This window comes from Scardinius erythrophthalmus (genome assembly GCF_964197995.2).
Source record: "Scardinius erythrophthalmus genome assembly, chromosome: 3".
NCBI classification, from domain to species: Eukaryota; Metazoa; Chordata; class Actinopteri; order Cypriniformes; family Leuciscidae; genus Scardinius; species Scardinius erythrophthalmus.
The window spans coordinates 56,779,213-56,791,219 of record NC_138223.1 but is presented as its reverse complement, the minus strand read 5'-3'; the positions used below and the strand labels follow the sequence as shown (position 1 = coordinate 56,791,219).

General features: G+C 37.8%; 1 protein-coding gene across 2 annotated transcripts in view; it reads right to left on the bottom strand.

The window, feature by feature from the left end:
• Positions 1-3,985, bottom strand: part of LOC308687477 (adhesion G protein-coupled receptor E3-like) — a 36,848-nt gene extending 32,863 nt beyond the window's left edge. Inside the window, exons 1-4 of one of the 2 annotated variants that reach the window (XM_081360048.1) lie at positions 3,872-3,985; positions 3,544-3,746; positions 350-421; positions 47-187 (exon numbers count right to left, since the gene is read on the bottom strand). In XM_081360048.1, coding sequence (XP_081216174.1) covers positions 47-187; positions 350-421; positions 3,544-3,574 — 244 coding nt within the window. In that variant the 5' untranslated portion in view covers positions 3,575-3,746; positions 3,872-3,985. Of the gene's footprint in view, positions 1-46; positions 188-349; positions 422-3,543; positions 3,768-3,871 lie in introns of both variants that reach the window. The other variant, XM_081360049.1, reaches the window with a different exon arrangement.
• Between the last annotated feature and the right edge of the window lie 8,022 nt (positions 3,986-12,007).

The following is a 12,007-nucleotide window of genomic DNA, read 5'->3' as shown; positions in this document are numbered from 1 at the left end:
TAGTCATAGTAATAATCATAGTTTATCCCATAAACCCCTCTCGTACCCTCACACTTTCCGGTTGATGCTGTGAAATTGGGTGTTTCTGATTGAAATCCTTTATCACAGGTGCAGTAGTAACTTCCATTTGTATTGAAACACTGAGCGTTTTCGCCACACGGACTCCGCGTCTCACACTCATCTTCATCTGTAAGAGAGGCAGGAATCAAGAAAGAAATATCATTACAAAGTTTAAAAACTACAGTTACACAAATTCCCTCTTCTGAGTGACATATACAGAGCATTAACTGTGTATTATGCACATCATGACAAAACCATATTGTATTATAACACACAAGGTTCTCATTACCGACACATTTCCCTCTTTTTGTGGTGAATCCAACGTCGCATCCATGAGACTCACTAGACAGCAGGAAAAAACCTGATGAAGAAAAAGAAGATCTGTAGAATTATCTGTTTTTGCATTCATACATTTAGAAAAATATAGAATATATTTAAAAATGTAGACATTTATAATGTTACAAAATATTTCTATTTCAAATAAACTGTCCTTGTGAACTTTTTTGTTCATCAAAGAATCCTGAAAAATAAAATGTACATCATTGTTCCCAGAAAAATATGAAGCACCTCAACGGATGATAATCACTGATAATAATCAGAAGTGTTTCATGAGCTGCAAATCTGTCCGGGTTCTGCCCTGCCTCGTCTGTGTTGTCGGATTCATGTTTCTGTGTTTGTCTTGTGTCTGCGCACACGGCTCTGTCCTGGCCTGTGTTTGCGTGTGCTCCTCTTGTCCCGCCTCCTTGTTTCCCGTGACCACGCCCCCTTGATTAGTCCACGTCTTGTCCTCGTCACTAATTGTGCTCACCTGATCCTCTGGTCCCTTTATATGGTACCTATTTCCCTCATGTCTTTGCTGGTTTGTTTTGTGTATGTACTTTGTGGTGTTTTCCAGTTTGTGTTCTGGAAATTATTTTAGCGCTTAATCTAGTTTTTTAATCTTTCCCGGTATCAGAGTATCCTTGTTTCTATTTTGTTTCTCCGCTTCTGTTTTGCTTAGCTTTTGCTCTCGTTCTTAATAATCTAGTTTGAGTTCTCTTTTGTTTTAGAACCTGGCGGCGAGACTGGTGATCTGAGATCTACATCGAGCTATGAGTTTCTTCAGTCGAAAAGAAATTAAGATTTTTGAGCAAAACATTCCAGGATTTTTCTACACAGAATGGACTTCAATGGCAACCAACTATTCCAATGTTCAAAGAAGGTTCAAATGTCCGTCTCAATGCAGCTTCAAAGTCTCGACACGATCCCAGTCGAGAAATAAGGGTCTTATCTCACGAAACGATCGGCCATTTAAAAAAAAAAAAAAAAACATATATATCTATATCTATAGAAATAGATTACACTTTTTAACCACAAATGCTCGTCATGTACCATTTCTGAGATGCGCCACGTATTACGTCATCAAATTGGAAAGGTCACAAAAAAAATAAAAAAATAATAATAAGAAGAAGAAATTAAAACAAAGATGTCGGACGATTTTGAAGTTGGAGGAGAAAATGAGATGGAGTTTTTCGCAGACAAACTTAGGCCTCGTTTACACTGTCAGTGAAATGTGACCCAATTCCGATTTTTATTTTTATTTTTTACTCATATGTGACACAGATCGGATGTGTTCTCTGACAGTGTAAACAGGAAAAAAACGCATGCATTTCGAGAGCGGTTTCAGGCCTCAATCATTTGTGGAAATAAATCAGATATAAATCGGATATGTGCCAATGCGACTCATATAAACAGTCAGATCAGATTTTCTGAGTCGTTAGGCGACGTCTCCGCGGTTTAATGACGAGAGAAACCCCAACGCGCATCTGCAAAGAGACAGATGGCCCGACGAAGCGTTGTGTCGTCGTAGGAGAGGAATGTTGACAAATGTTGACACAACATATCAAAGGTTGGCTTGCTCATCCTAAAATTTCGGACCCACTGCTCCTCATTAAAGCCAATATTTAAACACAATATGCTCCCGCCAGTCCTGAGATCTCTCTCGCACACAATAACTGAAGCACATGTGCAATGATGCCACTTTTCGTCCTCCTCCGCCTCATAATCATGCTGATGTTTGGCGAACTTTGCGTACATCGCAGAGCCAGCATCAATCATATTTCACGTTTGTCCATCTGTGCAAGAGAATTTAACCCTTTAAGCATGTGCGATGTTTCAGATAGTATGGCAAGTGTAAACACATGAATCGGATATGGGTCACAATTGAAAAATCGTGTAAATGGACGGTCAAAAAAATCAGATATAGGCAACAAATCAAAATTGGACATCAAGACCTGCAGTGTAAACGAGGCCTTAGATGACGCGACGCGCGACCTTTCCAACGTGATGACGCAATGCGTGGCACATCTCAGAGATGGTACACAACGAGCATTTGTGGTTAAAAAGTGTGTGTGTATGTAATATAATACTAATAATAATTATAATAATAATAATAATCATGTCGAGACTTTGAAGCTGCATTGAGACGGACATTTGAACCTTCTTTGAACATTGGAATAGTTGGTTGCCATTGAAGTCCATTCTGTGTAGAAAAACCCTGGAATTTTTTTCCTGGAAAACCTTCATTTCTTTTCGACTGAAGAAAGAAAGACATGGATATCTTGGATGGCATCGGGGTGAGTACATTTATCAGCATTTTTTTTTTGAAAGTGAACTAATCCTTTAATAAAGGCCTTTATTGGTTATCTGCTCATTTGCGTCTGGGTCCTATCTCTTGCAGAACTGTGACGAAATCGGCATATTAGAATGATTTCTGAAGGTAGCTACACTTGTGCTCCCCTGCCTGCCCACAAAGAGGACTCAAGAAACACATTAAACGCACAACTCTTCTGGTTTGCTACAGCATTATAGTACATTATAGTACTGGGCTGTTGAATGCTTGAATCTGATTGGTTGAGGAACGTTCTAAGGTGTGCAGGTATTTCCAGTGAAGCACACAGCTAAAGTAGTTCCAGCAGGTCTTGACCGCATTACAGCCCTATATCACTACGCCAGATGAAAGTTATTTCAAAGGTCTTTACAGCCGACAACAGGAACCAAAACCCACAACAACACTGACCAAGCAAATAAATATAGTAAACAATAGGATAAAAACAACAAGTTTTTGCCACAAAATAAGGGCACATACTATTTCTCTCCCGCTCAAACACACACACACACAGTACACACGCACACAGAAATGTGTTTTTAGCGCTGATCTGATGGTTTTATCAGTGAAATAGTTACCAACTTTAAAGCTGACATTTCTCTTTTATAATGTAATGCCTCTGTTCTCGATGCAGATAAATATACGCTTCGTTACCACCTCGGGTGTGCATTATTTTCTAATTCATTGGACTGTTTTCAATGATTCCTTACATATAGTGTATTATATTATTAACTACAGCCAACCAGTACAGCCCTGATGCATGTAACTTCAAGTACTATCTTTCACGTAAAGATGTTTATTATCACACACATTAAAACACACACACATCAACTCACCAAAAACAATAAGTGTGCACTTCAGCTCCATGTTAGGCAACACTGCTATTCCTGTCTGTTTCTGCTTTGGTTTGTGATATATGAAGGGTTTGTCACTTCTTGTCCTTCTTGTTTCAGTGTACAGGGTTCAGATGAGTGCAAACGTTCACACTGAAGCGGTCACAATCTGAGCTGGAGGATATTTTAGACTTGCTTCCGCTTGACTGAAGGGTTAGAGATGTGGTCTTTTTTCATGAGAGCCACAATGATAGGACAAATGTATCATTTATCAGTCAAATTTGTAACTGAGACAAGATGATTTCCCTTAATGACAAAAAAGCAGGATTACCTTAATGCTGGGATGAGTGAAAGCATGCATGCGTTTCCTTGGCTTTCTTCGTGTTGTATTTGTAGCTTGTTGTGGGAATTCTTGTGAGGCATGCACAATGTTCATTGGTGAGGCGGTTTCTCTGTTTCCTCTTTATAAGTTCATGTTTGAGAATGCTGACTCACAAAGTATGTGCTCACAAAGAAGGACATCACTTTTTGCACAAGTGGCTTCAAAGTGGGAAAATCTTCTCCAGACACCAAACTCCAGAAGTGACCAGAACGTGCTCTGAGTTCAGCTTCGAGAGTGTCTTTTGTCTGCAGTTCTACCATTTCTACCAACTGATAGTTGGAGAGTGAGATGATCATCCACGTGGAAGGGGTTTTCATTAAAGTTGAACATTTCCTTGTGCTCATTCACATCCTTGAATATGGACTCAAATCCCCCCTCAGCTCTTCCAAAACATTTGCAATCCTGTGTGGCTGAAGAGCTGCTGCAGAGATGGGGCATTTGTGGGAAGTGAATGAATTCTGCCGTTGTTTTAACCCAATTTTTGGGTCAAAAATGGACAAACTCAAACGTTGGATTAAAAATGCAATTTAAAAATTCAACCCAACAGCTGGGTTTGTCCATATTTGACCCAAAATTGGGTTAAAACAACCCAGCATTTTTCAGAGTGCAGTTATTTTGTTCTGAAATGCTCTGATTGCATTCAGCATGTTGTTTGGAGGCTCATCTCTTCCTTGAAGCTGCAAGTTGAGAGTGTTTTCAGGTTTTCAGTCAGAGAGGCCAGCTGTGTGATCCAGCACCGGTTCCCGTTTTACTTTGCTGTCCAGGAAAGTGAAAATCCCAGGGAGGAGGCTCAGAAATCGTTCAAGCACTTCAACCATCTCAATTTACTGTGCATCATTTAATCACCATACTCTGTGTCTTAGCGAGGCGCCAGGCACGACACAAGTGTGTTTTGCTAGTTTCAGCCTGACGCAATTATCATTTTCACATCCTGCCTAGTTGTCTAAATAGCAAATGCGTTTGCGCCCATTTATGCGCCCATGGGCTGCTGGTCTGAGAACGAGGTGTGTGTCCTGGCGCATTGTTGGCGCGTTGCTATTTTGAGGAACAGAAATAGACTGAGCCGCTGACCGACTGAACCCTGGTCTAAAGTTGATGGCACAATATTTTTTTTGTTATTTAATGAGCGCGTTAGTAATGTGCGTCTACAGGCGGGTCCACAACGCGCGTACACTCTGCTTATTACACACACACTCCGCTTATTACACACACACTCTGCTTATTAAACACACAGGGACCCACAGCGGCACACAAACATGCCAAATATTACAAATAAAACGATTACAATGTAAAAGATTAATATTGTGTACACTGTTAGACCTTACTGTTTTTTTTTACAGTAAAATACTGGCAACACTGTTGCCAGTAATTTACTGTTAATTGTACAGTTCTTAACTGTAATCTACATTATGTTACTGTAAAAGTGCACTAAAACTCGAGTTAACTAATTTCACTTGCAGAAATTGACTGCCTTAAATTGACCAACTGTCATTTAAATGTATTAACTAAAATGTATAATGCATTACTAACATGAGCAAAGTATTACTGTGAACTTATTTCATTTGAAACCACAACAAAACTATTGTAAATAAAGAGATTTCCACTGGACCAGCAACTACACAGTCACTGTTTTTTAAATAAAGCAACATGTAGCATATCGTCAATGTTTGTAGATCTTCTCCTGGACTGAAGCATACACTGTAAAAATTAAAGGTGCCTGGAGGAACCTTTTGGGGTTCTTCACTTTGCCACACCGGCGGAACCGTCTGTAGATCCTCTAGGCACCCTTTAAAAGGGGCCGGTTCTCTGAGGAACCACACAGGTTTCCTGAGGAACTCTTATATTAGGCACTGTGTGGAACCACTTTGGGTGCCTCCAGGAACCAAATTTCATTTTTTTTAAATATTTAATTTCATGTTGTTACTATGGTTACCTTTGACTTCTATTATAATAAACAAATTGAACCAAATACAAAATAAGAATTGTTTATTACATATTTGATATTCATTTTTATACATACACTTCCATGCACATGGGGAAAAAAGCTAACTATAGCTTAATATCAATGAATACACAAAAAAATAGTATAATACATAAGCAACATGAATAATCAACCATGTATATACAATAGATAAACAAGAAAAGACATCTCAACAAAATGCATGGAAACACATATGTTCCACTAAATAAATCAATGTAAAAAAATTACATTTGAACTAATTAAAAATGTCCATCTTTACTTAACTTTAAACATTTGTGTTTCAGTCCGATGGTTGTTGAGTATTCTCACTAGAAACATGATAGAGGAAGTAGAAGTAGAGGCTTCGACCCGGAAACAGAGTTAAGGTGCAGTAAAATGATCTGTTGTTCTGTGAATGTTCACTGGTGAATTCCAGTCATTTCACTAAGAATCCACACGATCAGCAATTTCGTTTGTGGTCAAAAATGTCACTATGGGACCAAGTTGGTGTGAGGTACTTAAAGAGTTAGAAAAGTGAAAAGGTACAGCATCGTTTTCCGTTTGTTTTTCCTCTTCTCTGGTGGATGGTCCAGGCACTTCAGTGATTTTCAGGTCTACAGGAGGATTTTTATTCTTGTTCAAACTTGTATTTCAGCTTACCGAGATCCCTAAAAAAAAGTACAACATTTACAGTTAGTAATGTTATTAAAGTGATAGTTGTGAAATTTAAATAATTTCCTCAGACTTGTGACGTTCCAAACCTGTTTGACTTTCTGTCTGTGGAACCCAAAAGCAGATCTCAGGCATAATGCAACCCCAGTCACCGATCGCTGACACTGCAAGAAACACAAGCAGAAAACAATTGTGTAAATCATTCATGAAACCATTCTTATGCACACTTGTCTAGTTCAATTCAATGCAACAATTTATGTAAAAATGGTTAAGCTCCAAAAATGTCCCAGAAAAGATCCTAAAACTAATCAATGAATTCACAACTCATGTGTTATGGGTTGTGTTGTAAGTCTTCTGAGGCCATATAATAGCTTTTTCCTTTTTTTTTTTTTTTTGTCGAAAAAGACTAAACTTGAAGTTATAATTCAGAGTTAAAAATGTCTTATATTCAAATGCAAATGATAAAGATATCAGAAAAAATGCATAGCATTATTTGTGAACCAAACCTGTGATATTATTTTTCTGAGTAACATGAATGAGATTTGAGATCATGAGAAAATATTTTCAGAGAATAACTGATTAAAAACACAAGTACACAGTCAAACAATACAATTTCACACAGAGAAAGTTCATAGTAATAAAGTACTTGCATGTGGTGCAGGTAACTTACTGTAATTCAATGTTGCCTCTGAAATGTTCAGATTATTTTAGAAATGTAATGGTTGTTCTGGGGAAACAAAAGATTCACAACATAAAAATTTATTGACCAGTAAATGGCTTTAAAATGGTATCTGAGAGAATGAGGGCACCTGTAGTAAAGTTAGGCTAAACAAAAACAGACCAAACTATAACCTGTTTTTGTTATTCATAACAAACGCCAAGAATCAGAGAATTTTCTAAATTAGTTAGGCTATATCAGCAATTTGAAGACAGTTGTACAAAATATGTTAAATTGAATGACTAAATCTATCTAAGACAATAAGTCAATCATTTCCATTTGTTCATTAGATCAACGTAAGTTAGTTAGCATCGGGGCTAAAACCTTCATACCAGATACTGTGCAATAAACGAGTGGTAAACGCTGTAAAAACGTAGTAATGTATAATACATTTAGTTTATATATATGTGTGTTTAAATATATAGTGAGTAGACTCTGTATTTATATTTATTTGGCGAGTTTACAAACCTTGTAATGGAGAGCCGAACAAACGGCGGAAGCTTTGATGAGAGGAGCCGTTACTTTCCTGATGACGATCAGCTGAGCTTTGTTGCGCGCGAGCAGCGCGAGGATCACTGAAGCGACGACAGCAGAGGAATAGCAGCAGTTTCGTGACTGAATAAAACTTCTTGTGAAAAATGCATAAAATGCACCGTGAACATTCACACGTTTGTCCTGTGAATAGGCTACAATCACTGTCTATGGCTACAATTCGCTCCATGCACGGCGACCGTTCGAACTTGAGTGTGTGGGCCAGTAGGCTACTTCCAGTGAAAACTAACGGTGATCTGACAGCGAGAGCGAGAGACAACAGCGACCGAGTTCCATTACCACAGAGATATTTTTTTCACAATGAGTATTCAAGAAATGACTTGCCGTTCAGACAGTGACAGCACTTCATCGTTGTGTGCCGTTTTGTACCATTTCGTCACGTTACAACAGAGAAGTCAGCTTTCATGCATTCCCCGTTGACGCTGCGGTAAGTGGATACAGAAGATCCGGAGGGATGACTTCAACCCGACCAAATTTTTAAATGCATATCATTTTCAGTGTATTTCACCTGTGCGTTTATGCTTTCTATTAGGCGCATTTATTTTGTGCAAGTGAGATGAGTAAAGATCTATTTCATAAATAATAATAATAATAATAATATGTCTGGTGTTTATAAGCAACACATACAGTGTAAAAAACTTACCTATATTAAATTGTTTATGGTAGGCTACCTACAGTAAAAAAAAAATGTAAATGTAAAATATGTGATGATAATATTGATGAGCTAAAATAAGTAAAAATGCATGCAGAATTGAGAAAATAGTATTTATGGATATAAATTGTAGCCTGTCACAGGGCAAACGTGTGAATGTTCACGGTGCATTTTATGCAAACAACTCTAATCGTAGTTGTAACTCTATATTTACAGTAGGCATAACTGTCATTGCGTATGCGTATGAGTCAAACACAATCTTCTGTTCGTGAACAGTTATTTCATTCATTAATCTGACTATGCATCCGTGTATTTAATTGCCATTGGCTCGTGTGATAGTAATATGGATCTTAGTAGTATTTTAAGTGATAATTGATTCTATAAACAACTATAAAAGATCAATTTCGGCTTTCTCCGGCTCACTACACTGGGCGTAATGCGAAACCGGAAGTGTCTAAGCGCATACTCGCTGATCCGAAATACAAAATGGCGGCCACGTGCACCTAGTCAATTGGTATATAAAGACAGTTTAAGCCAATTTGAAAAAAAGTTCAATTCTTACAATTCTTACCTACACAACCTTTAACTAAAATTAATTTATTCTTCTGCATCAAGTCTATGCCGTAGTCATGCATTTATACTTGTGTGTTGGTTTTGACGTTCTGCAGTTACACCACCAAAACACTAGTTGGTCGACTTTTGCCAGCCAAACAGGCTAACTTCCTGTTTAGCTCTTGCTTACTTAAAGGGGGTAAAATTATATATGTGCGGCTCTTATAGACTTTTCAAATGTTATTGACAAAATGGATCACATTCGTAAAATTTACTTCAAAGCATGGAGCACTTCCTGTGGGCTTGCAGGCATTGCAAGGCTATTCAGCTGACGGATCACAGTTTTGCTGTTCACATCACTGCGACATGTAGTAATCTGTATACTTTAAGTATAAGCGTAGGCTAGGATGTAGATTTGACGCAAAAGTATAAATCAAGCTTAGAGTACAAAGGGATTTAATGAAAAAATTACTTGAGTAGCAAGTTACTTTAGAAATATAAACAAATAAAAAAACTAAATTAATTAATTTTGAAGTCCTAAGGCCGTGTGTCCACCAAAGCGTTTTTAGCCATCTGAAAACGCTAGGCGCTCTGCTGAAAACGCCTATCTGTGGACGCTTGAGAGCATTTTGACAGCGCTGCGTTTTTTCACTTGAGACTCTTTGTTGCTATGATACAAAATACAGAAGATTTTGATAGTTGGTCGGTGTGGTATTTGTCCCGCCCCTCCTCCACAGTGATTGGTCGGTTGGGTAAAAAGTGACAGTGATGAGCGCTGCGTTTAACCCAAAGTTGAACATTCTTCAACTCCGAGCGACCTGCAAAAAGTGCAGAGCGCTCGGCGCTTCAGCGTTTTTAAAACGCTCAGCGCATCACTACGCTCATGGCGTTTCAAAAACGCGGCGCTCCCATTGGAATCAATTAAAATAACATGCCAGCCGCGTGAAAAACGCTTTGGTGGACACACGGTCTAAGTATGCCAATAAGTAATTATTAATTGAAATATGTTCTTTTTGTCTACTGTAATTTATTATAAGCCAAACAAATCAAACAAACTTATGTATTATGTCCACTGGTAGTCAATTGATGATGAAGTGTCTTTACCTTTGCATTCAAATTAAACAACTATCTGTAACTTGGAACAGCTTTGTGTTAAAATGCAGTCATATGCTTTTGTTTTATTCTCTAAGGAAGACATTGATGCTGGTCGGGAATGTGTCATCAAAGGACTCTGCATTTACCTAAATGAAGATCCTGATGATCTTGTCCAGGAGTATGTGGTGAGTGTATAGTGAAGTAATAGTATAACATTGTTAGGCCCAGATCAGACAGTACTGTACTTTTTGTTGAAGCCTACTTTAAAAAAAAATAAAGAGAAATTCATAGTTTTCAGTCATGTGACATGCACGGTGACCTGGAGGGCAAAACAACAGATCAACATAGCGGCTCACAAAACGACCGCCCAACCCCTATAATAATTAGCTGTAATTTTGCTGTTAATTGAAATTTCACATCTGAAAAAACATCTACATAAAAATAAATGAATGGGCAGAGAGAAGTACAGAAGTTGAATAGTAGAAGATACTTTTTAATCTAAATGTAAAAATGTTAACTACAAACGTTTTATCTGCTTAAACAAAACAATACTACCGGTAGTTAGCTTGCCCTTTAACTTAAAATAATGTAAATAAAAATAGGCCGTCTATCCCATGAAATTATTTTGCCAGGGTAGCAAGCAAAATCTTAAATATAAGTAAAAAGAAAAAAAATGGATCACAAAAGCCCTGGCAAATTTCAACTGTATAGCCATTTTTATAAACTTTCACACCTACCAAACAGACTAAATTTGGTCAGACAAAAAGAGCCAACTAACCGAATGCATCAAACCATGACCCTTCATTCAGGTGTGAAAGCCGCCTTTAAGAGTGTTCGCTATAGTTTGGGTACTGGTCATCTGGAATTCTGTATCAGTACCCAAACAGTAAATTTTAAGGTACTTAACTGTCTCTGTAATAACAAATGTACTGTAATTTCAGATAATCAAAACATTAGTGTGTCTGCTGTTTCTTTATGCAAAAAGTAATGTTGGAAGTAATTTTGGTGTAGTTTAAAAGATGCTCTATGTCCTAATGAGGTCTGAGTTTAAATAATTGTGTCCTTTTCACCAGGAAATGTCTGAGACCCATTTCTTCAGTGCCATAGAGATGACGACAGTGGGGATCTATGTTGTGAAAGAAACTGCCAACAGCGAACCCTCTGACGTCGGAATAGTCATTGAGGGTGTGGTGGCACTTCGTGATCTTGAAAATGTAGCCCTTGCGTCTGCAATGTTGTTTGGACTCTTTTATGCCTTAAACATGCAGTACCCTACAAAGCTCCGCTACACTTTTGAGGTAATTCAAAAGATAATCATGGAGGTGGATGCAGGTGAACTGTCAGGAAAAGCTCAAAGCTTGAAAACTAAGCTCCACCAGTGAAGAGACCTCATTGTTCTTGAGTGATATCTTCCAGTGATCCAGTGATATTTTTCTTTTACAGTTGATATTACTTCACAGTACAAGGAACATTTGCATTTGACCTTTCCATGTGTTCATGTGTTGAAACATAATACATACCTGTAGTTCAAAAAACATATCTTCCCATTGCAAGTGAATTGTTTTTTTAAATGCAGTTTGCAGTTACAATTTATATTCCTTGAGGTGAGTGGTGTTGCAGCCTGGTTTTGTTATCACCAATCCAGTGATATTCAAGTGCAGTACACCCCAGGATGCAGTGTTGCAGCCTGGTTTTGAAACCACCAGGTCCATGTTTTACAGTCTTGATAACTGTACAGTACACCAGGCACATTAGGATTTTAACATTCCATTGTTTTGCTCTGTTAATATAGAATTGTTACAAAACCTTAAGCTTCCCACAGTACATTTTAAGGTGTTTTCTTTTTTTTATATATATATATATATATATATATATATAGATGCA